This window comes from Squalius cephalus (genome assembly GCF_949319135.1).
Source record: "Squalius cephalus genome assembly, chromosome: 21".
Lineage (NCBI taxonomy): Eukaryota > Metazoa > Chordata > Actinopteri > Cypriniformes > Leuciscidae > Squalius > Squalius cephalus.
In genome coordinates, this window is record NC_137142.1 from 15,231,522 (window position 1) to 15,257,747 (window position 26,226).

Consider the following 26,226-nt stretch of genomic DNA (forward strand, 5'->3'; position numbering starts at 1 on the left):
ATTGTCAGTCTGAAAGCTCAAAACGCACCTGCATTTGCTTATGGCCTATAGGTACAAGTTCTGTGAAACAGTGTTTTAAATCGTTTAAATTATTTCTTTACCGTGAAGTCTAGAAACAGATTAAATAACCTATGGAAGATTTAATGTGTTTTTTTCAATATTGTTCCCTCGCAGCGTGTCTGGGACGAGCTGGATAATTTACACACTCGTCTGGCGGCAGTGGAGGTGGAGCTACAGGACGTGAGTGAAATGCATCCGGACGAGACCCGTCTGATTCTGGACAACCTGGCCAACACTCAGCAGACCCACACGCGCCTCACCAAACAGGCTGAACAGAGAACCACCTTCCTCAGCAAGGTCACCTGAATAGACTCGCATTTAACCTAAAAATTAGCAAAGAAGTTGAACATGATGGATTGAGATGGAAGGAAAACAGAGTTTTAGTGATAATAACTGACTTCAGTTGCATCATGTCACCTAAAGTGTGTTATCTGCACGGTCTCTGTGTAGGTCCGTGATTGGCTGCAGGAGCATGAGGAGATGGTGAAGGGGTCACAGAGCTGGATCTCAGAGGCTCAGTCCTGGCTTACGACACCCTGCACATACACCACTGCCAGATGCCTCGACAGTCATGTAAACGCACTGCAGGTATTATTCTCAGAAACGTCGTTATCATTTAGCTGACAGTTACTTATTACAGGAAAAGTCCTCCTAGAAGAAAACTGCATCATCCCATTCTGGGGTTTGAACCTATACGTATTCGGTTATATAGTGTATTAGGCTAAAGGCCCTATTGTATCAATTTCATGTCTAATAATAATGTGTGTGTGTGTGTGTGTGTTTTTCAGATGGTGCTGGATGATTCCGCTCAGATGAGACGGACTCTACAGGGTTTCAGCAGTGTGCTGACAGAGATGGGAAGTGTGTTTGATGTCAGTCCATTAGAGGAGCAGCTCTCAAATGCTGATCGACGTGTGGCAGACATGCAGCACAGCCTTCTGGGACCCCTCTCTCAGCTGGAGCATGCAGCAGCAGTGAGCACACAGATTTTTACAAAACTATATATATATATATATATATATAATTTTAAATTTAATTACTTAATTTATGAATAATTTTCTAAATGAGGTTGTCAATTTGTTCCCAGAGAAAAATGCAAAAAATGAACAAAAAACAAAAAAATGCACAGCTGCCTAATCTATAGAAGGTGATTTTTTTTTATGAAACATCTGTTTATGTGTGTGGTGTGTGTTTTTAAGGAAGTGGACGCCATTGAGACAGAGGTGAAGGTCATGGAGAAAGATGTAGCCAAAATTAAATCTACTCTGACTACCAAGGAAGACATCAGCCAAGACAATCTTAAGGTAAAATAATTTTGTACTTAAACATTTGACCATTTGTAACCTCTAGTGTGCATTGTAAATGATCCACATGACACAGGTTACCGTAACCGATTGTATTTTGTTTAAAGAAAAGCACAAAGCAGAACAGAATGGTGCATCATAAATTCGCCTCCGTCATTCTTCCTACGTATGCAAGGCTCGGAGAAACCCCAAACATGGGTCCTAAAGTAACATACACCAAGACCATTACACAGTCAATGGGAAGACGTTATGTAGTTACTGTCAAACACCTGATTCCTGTGGGTGTTTTGTGTGTATTTGCAGGCAACAGAAGACAGGATTGACCTGATGAAAAGGACAGTAGCTGAGATCCAGAACTGTAAGGATGGTCTGTGTCTTCCTGACAAAGCTGAAAACACACTCCTGGTGTTCAAAAGAGCAGAATTACTACAGAAACAGCTGCTGGAACTAGAGCAGGTAGGGCACATATACACAAACACACACACACAGGCAAACACACAGTTCACGCAGTGCTCAGTGTTGTGTTCATCTCCTCTCAGCTGGCTCTAGAATACTCAGTTGAGGTGCAGGATATTCCTGCCCCGGCCCTAAGTGTTCCGCCCACTATCACTGAGGAAGAGACACAGGTTAGACAAAATATTATGTTCAAATCTAATGCTCCAAATGCAAAGATTAAATATTAAAAAATATATATATGTTATGTGTGTGTGTGCAGGAGAGCGGTCAGATTCAGATTGCGCATGTTGAGGAGGATGTGTTGAGAAAATCAGGAGCAGCGCTGATGACGGTGGAGCAATCCACACCGGAGCAGAGACTCACCTGGATGTCTGAGAGGAGCACCCACTCCCCCACTGAAACACAGGTATGAGGGAACACATTGAATGCCCCCTTTTTGAAATCGCCCTGGAAGTTGTAGGTCATCCGGGTACTTTTCGCCTACTGTTTTATGAATACACTGAATCATACTGTTTTTACTGTTATATAGTCGGGAAGTATGCAATTTCGAATGCAGCTATAGTCAGAAAGATATGCAGGTGTCATAATTAATCAATAAAGTATTATTACTAAATATAGTCATGGATAAAAGGCTTTGTTCACCGGAACATGCAGAGGTTATTATTGCTTTTGTAAAACAGTTTACTAAACAAAAATATAAAGGACACAAAATCATCATCCAGAAATAGGCATATCCATTTTATATTGCTTATATTAAAGTCCCCCTGTAGTCAATAATTGTATCCCTTAAAACTCAACTTTGATCACCAAAATGACATATTTAAAAAAAAAAATCATTGAAAAAAAATTATTCATGCCTTAAAGGGGTCATCGGATGCAAAATTCACATTTATATGGTGTTTGCATATAAATGTGTCTTTGCAGTGTGTGGACACAACCACCATACAATGAAAAAAATTCACTCAAATCCTCATCCTCAAAAAGTCTAAACACTCTCAATAATCAAGCCGTTTGGATTTTCTGAGCAATATGATGTCATATTGCTCATGCTCCGCCCACAACCACCGACGGACTGTCCCGTATTAGCATATTTCCGCCCTCAGCCATTTGTATGCTGTCCGCCAAGGCAGCACTTTACGTGTCTTGTGTTGACACACGCCCCATGGAAGAGAGGGGTGGGGTGAGCAGTTGCTCATTATCATTTAAAGAGACATGCACCAAAACGGGTCGCTGTGAACAGAGCTGTTTTTGAGGAGGTAAAAAGGGTGTTGTTTTACACAACCATTGAGGAATTTTAACCAAAGTATGTTACAAACTTTACATGAAGATCCTAAAGAATCATACCAACTTGTGGAAAAGGGCCATCCGATGACCCCTTTAAAATACCTCATTTAGTATACATGGTTCTATATGAATATACAAATTAGCCCCGCCTTCACTCACTCACACCAGCTCAGAGATCCACTTGTTGACGTGATTGGTTACAAGGTAGTTTGTGACATCAGAAACACCAGCGATTTCAAAGCGTGTTTTTGAGACTGTCTTTGGTTCACTGCAGTTTTAAGGAGAAAATACTCAGCAATGGTGTTTGTACATGGTTTCTCTTAAAGCATATCAAAAACACCACACGGACATATAGACAACATTAAAAACTTGATTTTCACCACAGGGGGACGTTAAAGTATAATTTACCATATACGCAAAACGTTGTTTTTACTAGAAATGCATTATTGTGTCTGTTCATTGATCTTCCTCAAGAATCCGTAACACCGTGTCTGCACCAGACGTGACTGTTGTCAACAGCTTGAGGCTGTCTACACAAAGCTACCCTTGCAAATCCATTTGTTCTTTGTGTCGCGAAGCTTGAAGTACATCAACTGGTGTAGACATGGTGTAACACTAATTATTATTTATCTCTTTTTAATTTAATGTTCATTTCCAAATCTATAAATACAGACGTAAGCTCTCAGGTCCAAATGTACCTGGCAATATTTCAGATAAAAAGTAAAGCTCAGACCTTGTGTATGCTTTTAAAGAGGACAGCGTCTGTCCATAATGCTTCATATTCTCAAACAAGTACTAAAATGCAGAGCTTTTAATGCTGTCAAATGCAAGAGCTTGAGTTCTAATGGCTTCTCGTATTTGACGTTATTAACCCACAATTATTTTCAACCCCAAGTTCGTATATTTTCTTGGCAAGTTTTTCCATATTTCACTGTTCTACTTTGCTCTGGGTTAGCAGTTAATTAAATATTTTACAATGTGCAGCTGTAAACCGTGGGTTAAAATTCTTATTTTCATATTTGTTAGGGTTAATAACATCAAGTGCAGCACATGATCTGTTTTAATAACTGTCTGTCTATCTGCAAAATCATCTCCATCACCCCAGTTAATGTGTCTTTTGTGGTTGCTTGGTTTTGTTCGTGGCTGCTGCTGTGCATGTGTGTGTGTGTGGCTGATGTGATGGGACAGCAGGAGTCTGAGGAAGAGGAGGAGGAGGAGGAGGAGCTCTTTGAGGATGTAGAAGAGGGGGAAGATGATGCTTCTGATGAAAACAAAGAAGAATGTGAAGTTCACATAGAAAATGAGGATGACGAGGCAAGACGAAGGTCGCCCGCATCTCTGAATTCTGAGGCTTACTTCTGCATGACCATGGAGGTAATGCAGAGGAATCAGAGACTTCATCCCTCGACAACTCCTAATGTTTCCTTTGCTTTCTTCTGTAACGTTTTCCCATTCCATCAAAACCCTGTTGACTTAATTCTGTTTCCTGGTTGTTTCATCTTCTAAAAGTTCTGTTTTTGACTACATTTATCGTCACCCTTGACATCTTCACCAAGTCCTTGTTTCTTCCACTTCCAGATTCTCCTTTATCACTTTTCAGTTTTGTTCTTCCTTTCAATTTAGTTTGAAGTTCAATATAAAGATTATTTAGATTTTATTCTTCTGAACAGTGCAGTTTCCGCACTACTTGATTGAATGAAGATGTGCATGTTATCCCTCGTCCTCTAGGGGGCAGTAGGACTTCATCATTCTTTCACTGAGTCTGTATTATTCATCTTTCAGATGCTCCCCGTACTTGAGAATCACAAGTGCTGTGATCTCCATTTGCACATGTAACAAGATGAATCATTTTGAACATTATGCTAATCTAATTTATATTTCTCTAAAAAGATGTATGCTAAAATCTGTATTAGAATAAAGTAACAATTAATTGATCTTTGTTAAACCATGAGTGGTGTATGATAGGCACAGCATATGGTGCTGCTTTACTGAACTTCATTTAGACTTAATTCTGATTTGGGTTACTAATTGTGTGGTTGACATTAATGAATGTGCTTTTTTTGTACAGGACTCTGTTTCTGCAGACGATGTTTCTTCTACAGAACAGATTTTGGAGCAAGCAGAAGCAACAGACTCTAAGGTAACACTAGACCCTCTCCAGTAATGACAGTCCTTAATTTGATCACAATAATGTGTGTGTGTGTGTGTGTGTGTGGTACATGCGTCACATGTGCATGCGTCAAATTTTTGTTCTTTAAAAATTAAGAAAGAAAAGTGGCCACTCTCAAAAACTATTTTGTAGTATTTTGTAAAGTTCAGACTGTTGCCAGATATAAAAATATGTAACCTCTTTTTACTTGCATTTGCAGGTAGAAGTAACTACATCTGTGGCCTCGGGAACAGGTGTGTCAGAAGCTTTATCTGAAGCGGACGCCACAGTGGAAAGCCAGTCTCTCCCTGCGGACATGGTAACCAATACCTCCTCTGTTACAGAGATCTCCACATCCCCTTCCAGAGGCCAGCAGAGGTGTTTGGTCTCCTAGTTGTAGTTCTTTCCTTACAGAACCTCCATGTCTTAACTGCACCTCTAGAACCCCTAGATGTAGACGTTTCTAGTGCTAGAACTCTCTTTCAATGCATTTACATGGCAGATGTGTAAAAATAAGGACTTCTGAGGAACGAATATCTTCAAATAGTTCAGAACTGAGAACAAAACGAGGGTAGAATTAAGCTAAATGGTTTTATATAAATCAAATAAAGCAATGTATTAAAGGGCTTAAAGCAACTTCCTGTGGAGTTTGTGATTTTGTCCCAAACTTTTATGATGTCGTCTAATTCTGTCAGGACATTCTAATACCAAAGAGCATTTTGAACTTTTGTCTTTTTCCATAATATCAATGTTTACATGTCACGCTGTGTTTGCACTGGACGTGTGCGGTGTGTGGCGCAATAAAACTGGATCTTATTATAATCAACTACACTATAAAGGTGCGGTCGCATTTACCGTTACTCAACTAAATTTTGCAGGCAAAAGAAATACCACAAAGTACTATGTATTTTACTGCTAGCAAACAAACCAACTCTCAGTAAAAGTCTCTTTGGAAAGCAATTATTTAGTCTATTTTATTGAAGTGTAGTGTTATGTTTGAGTGGGCACTGCCAGAATGAGGGCCTGGTCCATTTTTTTTTTTTTTTTTTTACAAATGTTACAAATGCCCGCCCACACAGATGTCACTGCCAAACCAGGAGGCTTGCTATTGGTCGGTGCCGCAAATTGTCAAAGTTCACCAAATCTGTGCCCAATGTGAAATTCGTGTTCATCAGGCGATATTCTTCATTGCGCCGATTCCAATTGAAATTTCACCCACAAAATTTTGTAGGTTAATGGTAAATATGACAGTACCTTAACACTTTATAACCACTATTTTTGATATGCTGCACAGTTACTCCAGCCAGTTTCCATCAGATATAAAATTATTTTATTTACAAATATCATTATACAGTACCAGTCAACAATTTGGACATCTACTTTTCATTACCTTTTCATAATTACTATTTTCCACATTTTAGTTTAATTATGACATTTAATGTCTTGACTTTTTTAAGCAGGGAGAATATGTGTATTTTTTTCATTGCATGGTATCTTGTCCTTGATTTTTAACTACTAAATACAATGCTATAATACCAAAAAGATCCTAAAATCTTTTATAGGGCATGTTGTTGGTGTTTTGTTGTTTTATAGCAGTGTGGGTTTTTTTGTTTTGTTTTTTTCCTTCCAAATGTAAGATAAGATGCTACTGTGAAAAGACTGTTTGAAACAAGTGTATGATTGAGTGAAATAAGTGTATGTGAACATTTAAAAATAGCTAGCCAATGACTGCTCACTCTGCACAGCTGTCTAAGTGCATGTGTATTAAGAATAATTTATTGTCTTTCACGAGCGATTGTTGTTTACATGGCACGTTCTCTAAAAGTAAGCTTTTTCCTGCTCAAGAAGCAGGAAATGGTAGGCTATATGTTATTTATGTTTACTATTTTATCTTATACACACCTGTGCATGCTTTCCTGATCTCTCCCTCTCATACTTCCTGTGCGATCACTGTCATGCTTCTTTAAAGTCTGAAAAAAATAAATTCCAACAAAAAATTCACACTCGCTCGTCTCTCTCTTTCTCTGTCTGTGTCAGGAGCAGGGTGCATGGAGGGGGGAACAGACGCCACACACCAGTGACACACACACACTCATGACCCTCCCAGAAAACACACACAAACATCCAGAGTCACAAGCCCCTCCCACAGAAACAGAGGTCATGTTGACCTCACCTAATGTCATGACCTCTGGTGAAGAGGTGGGCGGGGCCTTAGAAAAACTAGTGGGATTCTCAGAAACGCATTCCACATCCAGTCAACAGACCCATTTAGACGAGATCCCCTATGTTCTTCAGAGCCTGGGCTCCACAAATACACTCTTAGCCAAAACACCAGAGCACTGTACACACACTCCGTCCAATGCAGACCATAGGTTAGACAGCAGAAGCACACACGACACACACACACCGATCGCAGTCAAACCCCACCTGGAGAAGACAGAGCCGTTGGCTGAGAGCACATCTTTGGTAAGCACAGATGCTGTTGGTGAATCTCACCCCACTGACTCAAACTTGACACAGACCTTGTGTTCATCAACTCACTCACCGCCTGACTTTAAATGGTGTGTGCTGCACTTTATCTGCATATTTCACACAAAGGAGAAAATAAATACTCATTTATTTTTTTTGCAACTAAAATAGCTAATTCAGTGCTATTCTTGCAGTCTGAAATGTCAAGCATTGGATTCAGTGACAGGAATTTACCTTTGCAACTAGGTGATTCCTTAAAAAAATAATCCTTTTTTAATCATTAATTGTTGATTATTAATAATTAACACCTCAACACATTATTTTATTCATATTTTGTATTACTGTCTTTTATTACTGTGTGTAAAACAAACTGCAGAAAGTCAGGAATCCACTCATATGCAAAAAAGTATTTAAAATTAAAGGTCATATCACTTTTTTTTTTTTATCAAAAAGTCATAATTTAGTTTCTTTATGATCATTTTCCTCTCTCTCTCTCCCCCTTAGAATTGAAAAGGCCATTTTTTGCCTTCAAGACATCTATGTAAATGCCCTCTTTGCACATGGAATGAGCTAAAGTTAAAAATAAACGTCATTATAAATTTTTTTTTCTGGCATTTACTGCAGGAAGTCTACTTCCTCAATAGCTCACCACTTTTTAACACAGAATAGCCGTTGTTTAGCAGGCTAAGAGTTTAGTCTGTCCTCAAAAAGTTGTATAATTACACAAGTCATCTTGCAGCTTAGTTGAAATAAAACTTTTTTGTGGACTGGGAAAGATTTGTTTAGTTTTGTTATGAAAGTATGTTTTCATAGTACAAATAAAAGTTTTAAATATAGACACGTTCCCCCCAGTATTCAGATTTGTAGTCCACCAATATAAGTTTTTCTGTGGTTGATTCTTAAATTTTACATTAAGTGCCCCCTACTCCTGAATATGTGGCTATATTTCTGATATATGGAAGAAAACAGTAAATTCTCTGAATTGCAGTGATACCAATATGTTAAAAAAGATATTCTGTGACATCTGAGAAGGGACAAAAGCAGTTTTTTTTTTTCTATAAAGTTAAAAAGAAATGAAAGAAATACTAGTGTAATGGAATAGAATAAAGGATGAAAAATAATCTTGGTCAGTTGAGTCAGTGCAAGGCAAAAGTATAGTTCCTCCTTTATATGTGTGTGAGTGTGTTTTCGGTCACACAAGCTGCCCTTGAAAGTGACGACATTCCAGGAAGTAGTTGTAGCCGCAGGTGGGTGGAGTAAACCAGGGACAGACAGACAGAGAGAGAGAGAGAAGCCACCTGTAAAATGAAAGCTGAGACAGTGTACTGAGAGAAAGGCTGCACCGGGGGGCAGAGAAACACAAACACAGAAACTGAGAGAGAAAGAAAGCAGTGTGTGAGAGTGTCAAAGTTTGTGTTTGTGTCAATGGACACACCCAGTGTTTGTTTTGCTGTGAACTCAGTGTTTCTCCTGCAGTCAGCCAGAGAAGGTGTGCTGTTTCTCTCTCTCTCTCTCTCAGTACACCTGTCTTTACCTTTACTCTATTCTCCTTCCCCTGCCTCGTGATTCTCTGAGCTGCTGCTGTTGTGTATGATTGTCCAGGCGGACTCTGCTGGATGTCTGTCCGGTGACGGGCTGCTCCATGCCTGTCGTGAGAGGGCCGAGCAGCTGGAGGAGTGTTTGGAGAGAGCACAGGTCAGTCTGGAGGGGTCGAGACGGCAAGCTCAGGACGCAGACATGCAGCACGGCATTGAGCAACAACTTCACACCTGCCAGGTAATCTCACACACATGCCTTTTATATCTGATTTATCTCTGCACATGACTAATATATACAAATAAATAGTCAAATATATTTTATATATAATTCATTTAATTTTCTGTTATATGGGGTCTGTAGTATTTATAATTTTTGAAATATATATGTACACTGCCCGTCCCCCAAAAAACCTCGCTGTTTGGATTTAAATAGGCAAATGCTTAAGATTCTATTGGATCGTTATTGCTGTGATTATTATGTTTCTAGCATGTTATATGTTTGGCAACAGTTCTTTTAATCCTAATTGATGGAGAGTGTAGCTTTTCATTTCTTAAACAATGTAGGAAGACACATCATGGCCATATTCCAGCATGACAATGTCAACAATCATTTTCACACATGAATTGGCAACAAAAATTTATTCACCTCTTGATGGAAATACATGTTGCATACATTTTTGCTCAAGATCTTGTATTGACAAAGCAAGAGTCAAGCACTCTGTAAAGTCTCCTCCAGCACATCCCAAAGACTTTCAATTCATTTAAGTTACCGATTCATGTGTGAAAATGATTCTTCATGCTCCCTCCCAACTATTCTTTCACACTTTGAGCCTGATGAATCTAGGCTTTGTCATCCTGGAATATGGCCATGATGTGTCTTCCAACATGATTGTTTAAGAAATGAAAAGCTACACTCTCCATCAATTAGGGTTAGAAGAACAGTTGCCACACATATTAAATGCTAGAAACATAATAATCACAGCAATAATGATCCAATCATAGACTCTTAAGCATTTGCCTATTTAAATCCAAACAGCGACTTTTTTTGGCTGGCAGTGTCCGCACACACACACACACACACACACACACACACACACACACACACACACACACACACACACACGTATATCCTCTGCCTACTGTTGTTGTGAAAGCTGACTCAGCAGGAGAGGAAGTGAGATCTGTCACACATTGAACATGTTGATATATTTGTATATATGTAAAGTTGTTTCTGGACATGCCATGAGCATTAAAAAATGATTCGTTGAATTTAAAAAAAAAAAGTATGGTAAGTGGTTGCACACAACTGATTTTAGCTACATTTAAACAAATGCATTAAGTTGAACTAAAATTGATTAAGTTCAACATAATGCATTTGTTTAAATGTAGCTAGAATCAATTGTGTGCAACCACTTACCATAAAAAAATGTATTAAATTCAACGAATCATTTTTTTCAGTGTACATTTATAGAGAAATCTGACAGTATCAAAGTATCTTCTTCTAAAGTTTCTGTCTGTTCATTTTGTTTTAACTTTAAAAGATTTCATTGTCAATTTCTGTAGAATTCAGTTCTCTCCTATATAATCAAGTCTCTCTTCTTTTCTTTGTGACTTTCTCTTTCATTTTCTTGTCTTTTACTGCAGTGTTTTACAGCTGTGAACACTTTTACTACCCAGAGATCAAAGTGTTAGCCGATGACCGTAATCGAAGCCCAGATCCAATGATATTATTAAAACTGTAGATTGTCAAAATTGATTTTTTGGTTTAAACTTGGTTAGACTGAAAGTTGAATGTTTGTTTTGAATAATAGTTGCTGTGTACAGAAATACTGACTGGCCGAATTACCATCAGGAATAGATTGGATTGGATTAGATTAGATGACTTCATTTACTATGGTAACAAAATAAAAATATATATTTTATTATCTTATTTGCTGACGGATAGTTTATTTTGCTTTTATCGCAGTGCCGAATCACTGAAGTTATCTGCTGATATTTGTGTTTGTTTCTTTGGAAGTCTAAATGTACAGCAAGTCAGTAAGTTGGCAGTACAGTACATGGCTCAATGAACCAAAAAAATATGAGTCTGTTATTTACCTTTGGGGTGGAGTGAATACATATCAATGCCTGCTTATTTCTTTCCTTTCTCTCTCTCTCGACCTATTTTATTCTCTTTTAAACACACATACATGTTATACACATGACATGCATGAGCATGTCTGTGCTTTTTACTTCAGATGCATCAGTGTGTCAATGCATCATGAATTTTGACTTCTCTTTTCTTAAGGAAACTCTCTGTGCGGATACTTCAGTTATTGAGTGTTTACTTTCACTCAGATTAAAGTTTTTGGAGGAGAGAGATAGCTGGCTATAAATCTGTCTTATCAGTCACGCTATCTTACAACTTTCTCATAAATGTCCTGTTCAAACGAAATAATTTAGCCTGTCTGATCTTTTTCAGTGTCTTAAAGCCCAAAAGGAATTTGAATGTTTGTGCTCTTCTGATTTGTTGAACTTGGCATTGAACGTTTAGTCTCATTGTGCTGTTTGGATGTGGTCATGTGTCTCTTTAATGCAGTTAGAGCTGATATTACTGATGACGTTTGCTTTAAAACTAGGTGTGGTCATGCTAGACTTTGAGCATGCAAATTTACTTTGGATACCACAATGAATATGGGCAACAGGAGATGATGTGCACCATTTATTCTGTATATTTAGAAAGTGACGTCACTTTAAAGTGGTTGAGCCAGATATACAGTAACGTGTGTGTGTGTGTGTGTGTGTGTGTGTGTGTGAGAGTGAGTGTGAGTGTGCAACCTGACTCCTTCATCAAAGATTCAGAGATTCAGCTGAGTTCCAGCAAACTTACCTGGTAAAATGTTTTAACTACCACTCAAACACACCAAAAACCGCATCAACCAGCCCTTGTGTCATTTGTACACATTTGGTTCTGGTGAAGAAGGTGTTAAAGGGATAATTCACCCAAAAAGGAAAATTCTGTCATCATTTATTCACCTATTAAAAAGGTTTAAAACGACTAACTTTCTTACACACACACACACAAAAAAAGATATTTTGGTGACCACTGACTCTTATTGTTTTGCCACAACAAACACTGAGACATTTCTCAAAATGTCTTATTTTATGTTCCAGAGAAGAAAAAAGTCATACAGGTTTGGAACGATATGAGGATGAGTAAATTATGACAGAATTGATGAACTGTCTCTTTAAGGTATGATAAAGAATTATCAAGGAATTATCACAAATTGTTCACTCAATGGCACTCAGTGTTTGCTGCAGGATGTACAGGTGAACAAACTCTGATCAATCCCAAGTTAAAGTTCGTCTATTGGATTATTAATGAGACTTTTGTTCATAATTGTTTTTCTAAGACTCAGTATTGTGTAAAACAGGGCATTAAACACCTGTCACCAGACTCGCAGCCCTGCTAGCTCATTTTCTGAGGTGGACTCTGATCTTTTAAATGTATTTTCTCTATTCTGAACCTCAACCTCAATGGGTGTTTAATTATTGTAACTTGTTGTTGTCACTATTAGTTGTGTTAGAGTGATTTAGAATTTAGTTTGAGAGTGTGTTGATTTGTAATTGTGCATCTAGACAATTCTGGTGGAGATTGAGCAGAGGATCTCCATTCTTCCTGCATGTGGACTGAAAGAACAGGAGCAACACGAGGCTGAATTGCTCAACACCAAACTCCAGCTGCTGAAGAACAGACTGGTGACTGTGCAGTTACAGCTTCAAGACAGACAGAGCGAAGATCAGGTACACACACGTACACTAATACACCCTGAAATGTTAATGTCTGTTTTTTAAGGTTGGGGACAGTGTAATCCAGGTGTTGTGAGGAACTTAATGAACAGATTGTATGTGATGACAGAAAGTGATCATTAGCATGGTAACTGCAGCCGATTTTCACATTTTCAGATTCTGAGGTATTAAATCCAGAAGTGTTGCTAGCGAGAGGCTGCAAAGTGCCTGGATTGAGTTGTGAAAATAGGGCTGTTTGAGGTGTTATATTTCTTTTTCTCTCTCTCTCTCTCTCTCTCTCTCTCTCTCTCTCTCTCTCTCTGTAGGTGCGTGTTGAGAGTCAGAGCCCCCTACAGGCCAGGAGGACTCGCAGCAGTAGTGTGCAAGAGATGTTGAGTTCCTCCAGAACGAAACTGTTCAGACAAAGCAGCCTTCAACAACAAAGGGTAACACACACATTCATGCACACACTTTAAAATATTAGCCTTTCTAACACCTTTTTTTAAAGTATCGCTAGGCCCAAGTATAAGGATTTTTTACAAGCCTAATGGGATCAGATTTTTTTCTCGCCCTTCCAATATTTTCATAAGACCCTATAAATACCACCAGGATTTTATTTTCAGCAATATATTACCGGCTAATGTGTGTATATATATATATATAAAGGTATTTAAATTGCAATAAAAGCTGCAATGTAAATTCATTAAAGCTATACATTCATACACATTATTGCGTGCCTATCAATGCTTGTAGATGTTATGTCAGTCCTTCTTCCATCATTATCTCTCACTGTGTTTTTTCCCTCTCTTTTTCAGGAATTGGAGCATGGTTTGAATGAACAGAGGGATCTAACTAAAGCTATTGCAGTTCAGTGCAGCAGAGCCCGAACACAAATCCAGAGCACAGACAAATATACAGGGTATCTAAATACACATACTGTACTTATTTGTACAAATATACGCCTACACTTTGTAACCATATGACGCTCTATGATTGTCTGCAGGCCTTCGGCAGCAAAAGAGAATGAAGACAAGAGACAGGAAGTAGAATTAGCAGTCCACAGGAAGTGGACACACCTCTGCAGCGGACTGACCAAGACAGCAGAGACCGAACAAGATGGAGATAAAGATCAGGATCATTCTGAGGTCTGAACAGTCCTGACTTTACTATAAATATGAATATTTCAGTTTTAAATTATTCTGATTATACAGTATTTTTTGGGTAGGCTGTTTGTGATCTGTGTTTTATGTTCATTATTTTTCTAATGTTTATTTGATGTTTTCATGCTTACATTTTAATGTGTCGTTATTTTAATGTATATGTTATTTTAATCAATCTTAAAATTGATGTTATCTAATTTATTTGTGTGTGTGTGTGTGTGTGTGAACAGATCCTTGCTCCATCGGTGTGTTTGTGGAGTGGAGCTGCTGTTTCTCTCTGTCTGCAGGAGATTCAATCCAACATTTCACAACTTAAAGAACTGCAAACCGCAGCAGTTACGCAGGTGTCAATAACAAACACACATCCTATACACACATCAGAGTACACACCTAGTCAATCCAGCCCAGAGATAACAGAATCATATTGAATTGCTCTGTCTGTGTGTTTGTGTGCAGGACCATCAGTCTCTGGATGAAGGTCTGTTTGAAGCGTTGAGTGGAGTTAATCTCACGCTCAGCTCTCTCACACACACTCTCGTGTTTCAGCCAGCAACCTCACACACTGACAGACTAAACCAGCTACAGCAGCTACAGGTATCCATCCGCCTGTCTGTCTGTCTATATGTTTATCCATTTATCTGTTTATTCATACATCCATTCATTCATTCCTTACTCCCCATTTCTTCTCTGATTCATAGAGTTTGTCTGCAGAGCTGAGCTCCTTGGGTGCCATATTGACCTCCCAGGGGTCAGAGGTCATAAAGTTGTTAGGTTCGAGTTCAGAGGTATCCTCCACCTGTTTTGACCTGCTGACGCATCGTGTATGTGACATTCAAAAGACTCTGGCCGAAAAACAGGAGCAGCTACAGGAGCGAATAAAACACTCGACTCAGCTGCAGGTCAGATTTCCGTCTGCATCTATGTATTTATTACCAACACAAACTAATGAGATGGATGTGCAGGCACTGGAAAATTCTCCTGCAGATTAAGTTACTAGACTACACCAAGTAGATCAGAAAATTGATGCTTACTGTATGTGTTTACAGTGTCAGCAGTTACATTTTAGCAGGTTTTTACACCCCAAACCCTCAGATGTCTCACCCTCATAACTGTCACAACTACTCACTTTTTTAAGTAAGAAGAATAAAAACACCACAAACCTCTGTTATCATAATGTCAAACAATGGTCTTTAGAGTCTCATGATTAATCCCATACTTCTGTCTCTGCATTTAAGATGAGATAGAAGGAAGTATTTTAAATCTACTCTTATTTTATGCCTTTTTTTTGTCCAGTGTGACTTAAATGTAATGTTTTCTTGTGTGTCAAACCCTGCAGAAGAGAGTGAAAGACCTGCATGACTCAGTACTAACTAACACGTCAATCCTTCTCCCTACAACTAACGGAGAAACCCACCATGATCTTCACACACAGCTGCAGGTAAGCACAAGCGCCTGTGAATAATAATAATAAATCAAAAATAATGCATTTTATTTAAGGCGCCTTTCAAACCACTCAAGGTCACCATACAACAAGTAGCAGCAATAACAATATTAAAAAAGGAAATAATAGTAAATAGCAATGGCAATAAAAAATAGCAATAAAAAAGTACTAATAACACTGCCTGTGACACCTGGGGATGAGTATGTGAAGATTTGTTAAACACTACTAATAACAGTGTGCTGAACATCTGAATGAGATGAGCCATAAATGCTTCTCAAATGTCTGTCTCTATCATTTTTCAGGACAAAATGCTGATGTCTTCATCGTACATTTCACTTCAGAACCACTTTACTTCTCTGCATTTTAGAAGTTTCTACAATTTACTAGCATTTTATGTTCCCCCTGAAGGCTCATTGTGCCAGTTAGGGTTTATTGCACTGAAAACAGACACACTTTAGTTTTCTTATTAGTTCTGATCCATTGATTTGATTTGACAAGCATCATTCCAGGAGTGCATTAGAACATTGATGTTCTTCTTATTAGTGTTCATTGAGCTTGAAGTCTGAGATTATGACCTTTGCTATACCTGTGTTTCCATGTGAAGGCTGTCATTGGGCAGAAACAGGAAGTGGAGCAGAGCGAGAGAGAGCTGGCAGAAGTCCGAGACGAGACAGAGAGTCAAGATCAGCCTTCATCCCTCACACAGCAGATCAGCACACTGGAGGTATGGGTGTGAATTCTCTAAATTCGGAATTCACCATTCAGAATTTAGAGAATGCCTTTTGAATGAGACAGTTGACATTTAAAATCTGAATTTACAGAAATATTCTGATGTAGAATTAAAATATAATGACTGTGTAAAAATATAATGTTATGTACAGTAAATTCTTTAAGCGTAGTTTTTAATAATACATTTAATTTTTCTCTATGAATTATACATTTATTTATACTTTCAGAAACATTAGCTTATGTTAATGATCAATGTTTGCCACCTATAGACAACATATACATACCGTTCAAAACATTGGGGTTTAGTCAAATTTTTGGTTAAAAAAAAATGTTAACGCTTTACTTAAGGCCTTTTATGTATAATGGATTTTAAAGGTATTAATAATGTTTGTTATACTACATAAAATCTTTTCATAAATACTTGTAACTAAATTTAAAATGCATTATAATATTTGCAGATTCCTTGTTACATCTGAAATTGGTTGTTAGTTTTAATGCATTATACTTTCTAAAGGCTTCTAAAATAATTCTAAGTATTATTATGTATTATAACTGTGATTACAATTATTAATGAGACCATACAATGCATTATAAGGTGAATTACAAGGCATTATTCGTGAATTAAAAACACTTTTTATAATGCATTAAGGCTGTGACATAAAGTGTTACCAATAATACTTTTATTCAGCAAGGACACATTAAATTGATAAAATGTGACATTTATAATGTTAGAAATTATTTCGGTAACACTTTAGATTAGGGAATACTTATTGACTATTAACTAGGAGTTTTCCCTCAATAAACTCCTCATTACTTCTTATTGATATAGTTGTCACATGTATGTTCTGTTTTGCTTGGGCACTTGTCCCTGTGTTTTGGCTTTACCTAGTTTTCTTTGTTATCGGTTTTCCTCCCATCCCACTTGTTTGTAACTATGGTTCCTGATTAGTCCTCACCTGTTCGTTGTTCTGTTGATTTCCATCTCTGTGTATTTAAGCCTTCAGTTCCTTCAGTTCCTTGCCTTGCGTTGATGTTGATATTGTATGCTAGTGTGTTACTCTGTTCCCATGTTCATTGAAACGCCTTTTGCTTTCATTCCCTTTTGTCTTTTGGATTATATACAAAGCAAGTGTGACATAGTAAGTAAGGTTGTTATAGTGGTTATATTTAGGTTAAGGGATGTAGAAAATGGACAAGCAAAATAAGGCATTAATATGTGCTGTATAAGTACTAATAAACAGTCATGCATGCTAATAAGCAACTTACTTAATAGTGAAAATTTGTTCCCTAATCTAAAGTGTTTCCAAGATTTCTATTTCAAATAAATGCTCTTCTTTTGTACTTTCTATTCATCAAATAACCCTGAAAAAACGGATTACGGTTTCCACAAAATTAAGCATTACACCTGTTTTCAACATTGGTTACAATAAGAGATGATATATATAATATAATAATATAAACTCTCTTTAGGCGGTATTGGACAGTGTTTGGAGTGATCTAGAGCTGCGCTGTGGAACTGTTCAGTGGAGTCTCGATCAACAGCAGATGATTGAAAGAATACTGAAGGGTCTGCAGATGCTCCTGGATCTTGGGAGAGAGAAACTCGCCTGCACTTCTCAGCTGGAGTTTAGGAATCCAGCACAACTCCAGACACACCTCAGCAAACACACGGTAAACATATCACACACATACAAACACTCTAACTAAATACACACACGTACAGCCCTTAAAACAAATTTATCAGCAGCACAAATGCTTTACAGTTTTACACATGAATCATGCACACTATAGCATCACTACCATTTCAGACAGAGCAAGGCCTGCAATCCCTCATTCATCTCTGTAACTTTGTAAATCTACAGGTGTTTTTCCGATCTCTGGCTGCCCACCTGCGGACACTGCAGCAACTGAGTGTGCGGATCCCAGACAGCGCCTCCTCAGGCTGGGAGGCTGAAGTGTCTGAGGTGGAACGTCAAGTGTCCAGTGCCCTGCAACAGGCTCAGGCTGTTGGCACTGTACTGCACTCCGCACTGCAGGTACCAGATCGAGGGAATCAAGAAATCATGAGGAATGACACTTCTATAGATTTTATGTATGGAAAGCTGCATCAACCAAGAAGAAACAGGGATTTATGGATAAATGAACGAACAAATGTATGGAAGCTTGTTTCCGCCACAAAATAAAACATTTTATAAAAAAGATTTGCGACTTTTTTTCTCACAATTGCGAGTTTACAAATGCGAGATCCAAAGTCGCAATTGCGTGTTAATTATAAAGTCAGAATTGTGAGATATAAACAGTTTATATCTCGCAATTCTGACTTTATAACATGCAATTGTGAGTTTATATCTCAGAGTTTATATCTCATCTATTCTCAGAATTGTGAGATATAAAGTCGCAACTGCGAGTAATAAAGTCCAATTCTAAGAAGGAAAAAATACTTTTTTCCTCAGAATTGCGAGTTTATATCTCACTCTGACTTTATAACATGCAATTATTAAGTCCGAATTGTAAGATATAAACATGCAATTTTATTTCTCGCAACTGCGACTTATCACGCAATTCTGTTAAGTCTGAATTGTGAGATAAAAAGTCGCAATTACCTTTTTTATTTTTTATTCTGCGGCGGAAACAAGCTTCCATACAAATGGGATTGATGAGTGGATGAATAAAGGAACTATTAGAGTGAATGACCAATTTGATCAATGGCAGTTTTTACTATATATTTGTTTAGCTAAAACACACTTCCCTTAATACAGAATTTGATGTATTTCAGATTTGCACTAATTGGGATGAAAATCATTCCTGGTTAGCAACACTGCTGCAGAGGTTAGAGACTCAGCTTCCCATAACTCCTCTGTGGGACCAAACTGAAGGGCAGCTCAGTGAAAATATTTCTGTGTATCAGGTAATGGTTTAAATTTAAATTTAGTATATTGACCCACATATACTTTTAAATCAGAATGCAGGCATATTTGAAGATCCCTGAATTCTTCTTGTTGTTCGTGATAGAGTGTGTTAGCGGTTCTGGAGCAGAACAGAGCTCGTATCAGTCTGGTTCTGGACGAGGGCCGTAGACAGCAGGAGCAGATTTCTAGTAGTGAAGTCGCTGTTCCTGTACACATATTGGGTGTGTCTACAGCAAGGCTGGAACAGCGATTGGCTGCACTAAAGAGGAGGGTGGAGCAAGGACTAGACTCCACCCACCATCTTAAGAAGCTTTGGAACAGGTAAAGATGAATGTTGTGGGGACATTTAAGTTTGACTATTGACAAAAAATTCTTGCCATTTGTTTGTACAATACGCATATTTTTTGTACAGACTTTTAAAATCACAATATTTTGAAGTCATAATGTTTAATTGAGAGATGTGTAGAAGGACTGAGAAATGGAAAATGGCAGAGGATAAATAGAAAGTTGGCCTATTTTATATTACCACTGTACTTTTTTTCCAGGTACCATAGCGATTTTGAGGCTTTCAATGAGTGGAAAGAAGAAGCCAGAGAACGCCTGCATGCATGGAGAGATCACATGAAAGCAGCTGAACAGGAAGCGGACACCCTCTCCCAGTTTCATCACTTCATAGTCAGTCAACTAGTGATTCTAATCATTCATTTTTTAATTTCTAATGTTTTGAACAATTAGGTGATTAAAAAATTTGATGGCCATTTACAGGATTTAAAGGATATATATGTCTATATATATATATATATATATATATATATATTAGTTCACCCAAAAATGAAAATTCTCTCATCAATTAGTCAGCCCCATGTTGTTCCAAACCCGTAAGACTTCAGTTCATCTTCTAAACACAAATGAAGACATTTTAATGAAATCTGAGTGGTTTCTGTCCCTCCATTGACAGTCCATGCAACTACCATTTTGTCACTTCAAAAAGTTCATAAAGAGATTGTAAAACTAACGCTTTAAATCCCTAAACAAAAATTTGTTTTTTAACTAATACAATTTAATTTTTTCTAAATTCCATTTAGTTTTATTTTATTCATTTAAATAAAATAATAGTTATGTATTATATATTTCTGCACTTACCATTATCATATTGTGTTTTCTGTTTTATTTGACTGCCGCTGTAAGGTCAATGTCAATTTTTGTACCTGGACTCGAGGACCCCCTCGAAAACGAGATGGCTCATCTCAAGGGGTTATTCCTCTTCAATAAATAAATGTCAAATTTAAAAAAATATATTGTTTTAGTAATGTTAGTACTTATTTCACTTACTTGTTTCAATTAATTAATACAATTTTAATGTATATTGACACAGGAATTCATTAAGGAGCTGGAGGTGAAATCTGCTCTAAAGGCATCAGTGATCAGTTCTGGATCATTGATCCTGTTGCTCAGTGAAAGAGAACATATCATTAAAACACAGAAGATCAGCAAAAGCTCTAGTGCTCCAAGAACATCCACTCCCTCTGGAAATACAACAATCTCTGAAGACCTAGAGCCGAGTGAAACTAGCAATCTCACCTCAAACGACCCTGAAGACTTTCCTTCAGAAACCAATGTTTCCTCTGTTCAAAACATCTCAGAAGAAACTCTTTCAACCACAGAGAGATCGGATGCAAACATCACAAATGAAGGTGTTATCTCTGAGGAACAGACGTCATCTCCACTTGATTTGTCTGTAAAACAAGAGATGGTTCTGTCTCCTGTTATTCTGACTCTACAGTCCCAGCTTTCTCAGGTGGAGCAAGACTGGGTGGAGATGCAGGCACACATACCCACCATCCAACAGAGACTGCACCAGGTACATTTTAGTCTGTACTTCAATTTGTCTGAAATTATAGCATGTACTGCATCATTACAAGCTGTTCCCTGGATGGTTGAAAAAGAAATACCAGTCAGTTTCGTTTGGAACATCAGTTATAAAAGTTTCTCATGAAGGTCATGCAGCCATGATTCCCTGGATGACTCAGCAGCTGATGAAATCTGTGAGGAATAGTCTCTGTCCTTTTGTCATCCGTTATGTGGCTCTCTTTCTTGTTCTCATCCCCTTTCTCTTCTTTGATGACATGTGTCACCCCTCTCCTGGCTCCACGGTTTTCTTTCTTCTCTATTCTCTGCACCTCTGTCTATCACTCTCATCTGTCTCTCTCTCTCTCTCTTCAGAGTGTGGTGGAGAGCCTGTCTCCTGAAGGGCTGCTGGCTGATGTGTGTGGCTGGATTACAGGTGCTGAGAACAGGTTACAGGCGGCTGAACGAGAGGGTCACAGCACATTTACCGCCGCAGAGCTCACACACCTGCTCAGAACATATCAGGTACATTGTTCTCTTTTTATCTCTCAATCAACAATTTCAGTAATTAACAAATAAAATAGATGATCTTGGGTTCGGATTTTATTTTATCCAAAATGAAATAACAGTCCAAAAATAACTGATTATTATTTTATTTTTAAGAATAACAAATTGAAAATAAACGACCAGCAAATATAAGTGAAAAAGTATATTAAAGTAACTAAAAAAAAGTAATTAATTATAGTAAAATAAAGTACAAAATGTAACAAAAAGGAAAATATTATGAATCAACAAAAGAAATTAATTTCTTGTGTTTTTCTTTGCATTTTCAATTTATTGTGGTTAATTAGCATGACAAAACTGTATTTCCAAAGTGTTTGCAATATAAACAAAGCTATGGAGTAGTAATATAAAATAAAATTAAATTAATGCAGACTACTCTTATAAAAGTAGTCAGTAAATAACACAAAGGAAAACATTATGAAAGTAACAAAAAAAAATAATTATGAAAATTTAATTCTCTTTTTCTCTTTCAATTTCAGTTAATTGTGCTTTACTGGCATGACAAAACTGCAAATTTGCATCACCAAAGTGTTTGCAGCTTAGCTGTGTGAAATGAAAAAGTGTTACTTAAGTACAAAATAAAATCTAGAAAGTAACATTCAGCAAATACAAAAAAGAATGAATTATGAAGGCTTAACATTAAACAAGAGTAATTAACTTTTAATTAACTAACACTCACTTTCTCTCTCTTTATTTTACTCTTCCTTTTCTGAATATAGATATAACAGTTTAGAGACGATTTTTGAAATTTCAACTCAAATTTCAACAAAATTTCAATTTGGTCTTTCTTATTTTCTCTCTGTCCAGGGGATGAAGAGAGAGATGGCATGTCAGCAGATGTCTGTTGACTTTATTAATCAGTGTGAGCTGAAGCAGGTCGGTTTCGACTCTCACACCCGCCGGTACAAACACACTGCGTTTGCTGAAAGCCTGGGACATGTCAGTCTGCGCTGGCTTACTCTACAGGCTCACCTGAAAATACAGGTGACTTTATTAAGTTTATTAGTAAAAGGTACACAGGTAACCAACACAGATTAACATTTATTGTAATGTGTTTCACAGATTCTACATGTTGAAGAACAGGTGAGGATAAGTGCAGAGCGAGATAACAAACTACACCTCCTGCAGCGCTGGGTCAAAGGTCAAAAACAATGGATGCGATTGGCTGACAGACCCATCAGTCGCTCATTTGCTGAGAGGAGCCTGAAGGAATGTGAAGTGAGTCGCTGAGATTTTCTGGTTGTGGAAACTGATTATGATTATAATTCTGCAAGAAAGAGAGGTTGCAATAGTCTTTCTTCACGATTGTGATATATGTCTGGGTGAAACGGGCTTAAGGAAAAAATGTAGGACAGGACTTGATTTTGTCCATCAGGAATTGATTGGATGGTTAGGATGTCAGGTTGTCCCGCCTTTGCGCCAGTAAACACATCATTAGAGATGAGATGTCTCTGCAAGAAGATTAAAATTATTATAAATGATTAAAATAATAATAATGATATGCATGGATAAATCATTTGTAATAAATCATTCATGATGACTAAAAAGTAAAAACTTTCAAAAGCGTTTCAGTTTTTATTTAAATATATTTAAATGACATTTTAGAGTAATCTTTTCTCATTTTCAGGAACTGGGGGAAAAGTTGAAGGACAAATTCACTGAACTTACTGAGCTGGGAAAGAGGAGACTTACCACTTATGAAGAGGACAGGGATAAAGACTTCCTCTCGAAAGCTCAAAAGCTCTCACAATCTTTGACAGACCTTTCTCAACAGGTATAGAGTCAGAAACTTTCTGTGACTCAAAACAAAACATTGTCATTTGAGTGTGTGTTTAAGTTTAATAAGGAATTTAATAATAATTTGCACATTTGATTAATTAGAGTAAAGTCCTTGGAAATACCCTGAGGGAGCTGTGTAAGGTGTGGTCTCAGTTTGAGAGTGGGAGGAGCCAGGCAACTGTAAAGACAATGAGGATCTGCCAATCATTAGCGTATTACCACGCCCCTCTGCCCTCCCTCTCCGCCCTCCAGAACAACATTGATAAGCTACAGGTGCTGTCAATCAATCACACAGTTTTTCATTTCTAAGATATGTCTAATTGGTCACAGTATGACGACATATTATCCCAGACTAAGGGTACTTTTACACGACAACGATATGCTTAACGGAGAAGTTTTTCCTTTGAGGTTTTCGCGTACAGACGACCCCATTGTCAAAACGATCCCCATTCACACGGGTCTGGAAAAATGACTAAAAACCCTGTAATCTGCTGCCAGGCAATTAGATGGCGATGAAACACTATAGACTGAACACGTAATACGCATGTGAATGACGTCATCGTCTTTAGAGATTCACGTTTTTGTTGTTTAAACGGAGACCTTTTTCAAAGGTGAAACGTGTTTTTAAAAGTTTGCGTTTTGGCCGTTCATTTACACGACAACGGCATTTTGGGTGCCTGAAAACGCAAACTTTTAAAAACACGTTTCAAAGTGGAAGTTTATTTTCGTATAATGGTGTCGTCTGTACACGGAAAACTCAAAGAAAAAACCTCTCTGTTTTAAGCATATCGTTGTAGTGTACGGTGTACACTTACTCTTAACTGCATGTTTGAGCTGCTTTTTACTGAAAGCAACTTGCACTGATAGGCTATATCTTAAAATTTGTCAGTGCCATTGTTTTGTCTCAAGATGCACACCAGTAATTATTATTTTTAAGGCATGTTTATTAAAGCTATTTAAAATAAATTAAGGCCTAATCCTGGCTTTAATCTAAGCCCTGTCTGTGAAACCGGGCCATGATGTTACATTTGGTTGTATTAGTTAATAATTTTTTTATGATTTATAATCACAGGTCTTAAAAGCTGACACAGAGGAGAGTGACAGACAATGGGAGGATCTTAACAAGACAACATCTGTCCTTATTGGTGGAATTAGCACAGACTCTGCCCAGATATTATCTGAACACCTAGAAAAAGAAAAAGCAAGGTTAAACTTCACACATCTCAGCAAAACGATGTGAACGTGTATGTGAATGTTCAAGCTCATTCACCTGTGTGTTGCCCTCTAGGTGGTCAGAGATGAAGGAAAAGGTCATACACACCTTGAAGAGGTCACACAGTCTTCTGAAGGTGTGGCAGAGATACTCAGATGTGAGAAGCACCTGCTCAGAGCAGCTCCAACGCCACAGAGAACAGCTTGCCATGCACAACAAAACACCTGCTGACAACAAACAACTCGCACACAGCATCGCAGAGATGAAGACTGTGAGTGCAATGCAAATTCACAGACAACCATTCATTCAAATAAAACTGTAACTATAAAATAATTCAAACTAAAGTGGGGTCCAAAAAGTTTCAGACCAAATTACATTTTTAAATCAATGGGCTGTTTTAAAAAAAAAACTAAAAAGTTATGATATAAAACAAAGGAGAAATGATTCTGCACTACTTCTAGGTCAATAATCAAATAATCATTATAGTTGTAAAATTGTAATAAAATTGTAGCAAATTAGCTCTATGAAATATTAATAATCAATAATAACTGGTTATAATTGATTATGAATATTTGGATCAGTTAATATAATTAACTTAATGTCGTAAATTAATATTACAATCAATTAACCTGTTTGTCCCGTGAACACTCAGGATTCATTGTTTATTAACTCTAAGAAATGTACATTTCTGGGGCATGGGAAATGTCTTTCTTAATTTACAGTACTACTAAGAGCAAGTAGACAAAATCTATGAATTAGAGACTCCAGTTATGACCTTGAGACATGGACAACTTTACGTGTGAAATGAACAAGATTTTATTAACTAGTCTAAACACTTAAACTACTCTAACATACACACACATACATGCATACAGTTTACCAAGGGAAAGAGAGCTGAAGCAGAATACAGGAAAGCAAGAAGTTATAGCATTGTTTGAAATTCAGCAGATCAACAGCCTTGAGAAAACCATCAGTTTAGTTCTAACACACCCTTCTTTAAAGGGGTAAGGATACTCAATGTATCAAATAATGAGACTAAGTTTGATACTTGCATGTCTCGCCCATTTGAATTAAACTGTCCTGATGCAATTTGTTGAGGCTCCAGTTGATCTTTGCTGATGTGGTCTTGATGAGCGAGAACCAGTGGTATTCAGAGTATCTTTGGTGAATGGAAAGACAAGGCCGCAGCCTGGCACAAGCTTGGGGGTCCTTAGAAACTTTTAGTTCAGCATCATCTTTACGTCAGCATTTCAGAAAGGGACTAAGAGAGAAGAGAGAGCTAAGAGAGCTGATCTTGTGATCAGTGATTTTTAAAGTGTGAAGATGTCACACCCTCTGGAGGTGTGTGAGCCAATAAGAAGTGTTTTCCTTTGGAGGGAAATTTCTTTACGACCCATTGTTCAAGCAGGCCTTTGAAAATGTAATTTGATTGGATGTTTAACACAAGAATCTTTAAGATGCTTATAATACTAATGCGTCACACAGTTAGCAAAATGTAATGTAAATTAACAAATGGGGGATGAAGATTGGAGTTTATAGAGAATAAATATGCCAC

The 26,226-nt window shown here is 37.5% G+C and overlaps 1 protein-coding gene across 2 annotated transcripts in view; it reads left to right on the forward strand.

Moving 5' to 3' along the window:
• Nucleotides 1-26,226, forward strand: part of syne2b (spectrin repeat containing, nuclear envelope 2b) — a 122,506-nt gene that overhangs the window by 60,682 nt on the left and 35,598 nt on the right. For both annotated transcript variants that reach the window (XM_079856233.1, XM_079856232.1), the window contains 34 exons: nucleotides 175-357; nucleotides 511-648; nucleotides 849-1,034; nucleotides 1,260-1,364; nucleotides 1,668-1,820; nucleotides 1,904-1,990; nucleotides 2,080-2,226; nucleotides 4,293-4,478; nucleotides 5,173-5,244; nucleotides 5,474-5,572; nucleotides 7,291-7,719; nucleotides 9,325-9,498; nucleotides 12,879-13,043; nucleotides 13,355-13,474; nucleotides 13,844-13,947; nucleotides 14,032-14,173; nucleotides 14,419-14,532; nucleotides 14,645-14,782; nucleotides 14,887-15,087; nucleotides 15,525-15,626; nucleotides 16,234-16,353; nucleotides 17,829-18,029; nucleotides 18,221-18,394; nucleotides 19,135-19,266; nucleotides 19,371-19,588; nucleotides 19,813-19,942; nucleotides 20,643-21,128; nucleotides 21,491-21,640; nucleotides 22,487-22,663; nucleotides 22,742-22,897; nucleotides 23,307-23,453; nucleotides 23,561-23,731; nucleotides 24,531-24,664; nucleotides 24,747-24,942. In XM_079856233.1, the coding sequence (XP_079712359.1) occupies nucleotides 175-357; nucleotides 511-648; nucleotides 849-1,034; nucleotides 1,260-1,364; nucleotides 1,668-1,820; nucleotides 1,904-1,990; nucleotides 2,080-2,226; nucleotides 4,293-4,478; nucleotides 5,173-5,244; nucleotides 5,474-5,572; nucleotides 7,291-7,719; nucleotides 9,325-9,498; nucleotides 12,879-13,043; nucleotides 13,355-13,474; nucleotides 13,844-13,947; nucleotides 14,032-14,173; nucleotides 14,419-14,532; nucleotides 14,645-14,782; nucleotides 14,887-15,087; nucleotides 15,525-15,626; nucleotides 16,234-16,353; nucleotides 17,829-18,029; nucleotides 18,221-18,394; nucleotides 19,135-19,266; nucleotides 19,371-19,588; nucleotides 19,813-19,942; nucleotides 20,643-21,128; nucleotides 21,491-21,640; nucleotides 22,487-22,663; nucleotides 22,742-22,897; nucleotides 23,307-23,453; nucleotides 23,561-23,731; nucleotides 24,531-24,664; nucleotides 24,747-24,942 (5,637 nt within the window). The remainder of the gene's footprint in view (nucleotides 1-174; nucleotides 358-510; nucleotides 649-848; nucleotides 1,035-1,259; nucleotides 1,365-1,667; nucleotides 1,821-1,903; nucleotides 1,991-2,079; nucleotides 2,227-4,292; nucleotides 4,479-5,172; nucleotides 5,245-5,473; nucleotides 5,573-7,290; nucleotides 7,720-9,324; nucleotides 9,499-12,878; nucleotides 13,044-13,354; nucleotides 13,475-13,843; nucleotides 13,948-14,031; nucleotides 14,174-14,418; nucleotides 14,533-14,644; nucleotides 14,783-14,886; nucleotides 15,088-15,524; nucleotides 15,627-16,233; nucleotides 16,354-17,828; nucleotides 18,030-18,220; nucleotides 18,395-19,134; nucleotides 19,267-19,370; nucleotides 19,589-19,812; nucleotides 19,943-20,642; nucleotides 21,129-21,490; nucleotides 21,641-22,486; nucleotides 22,664-22,741; nucleotides 22,898-23,306; nucleotides 23,454-23,560; nucleotides 23,732-24,530; nucleotides 24,665-24,746; nucleotides 24,943-26,226) is intronic.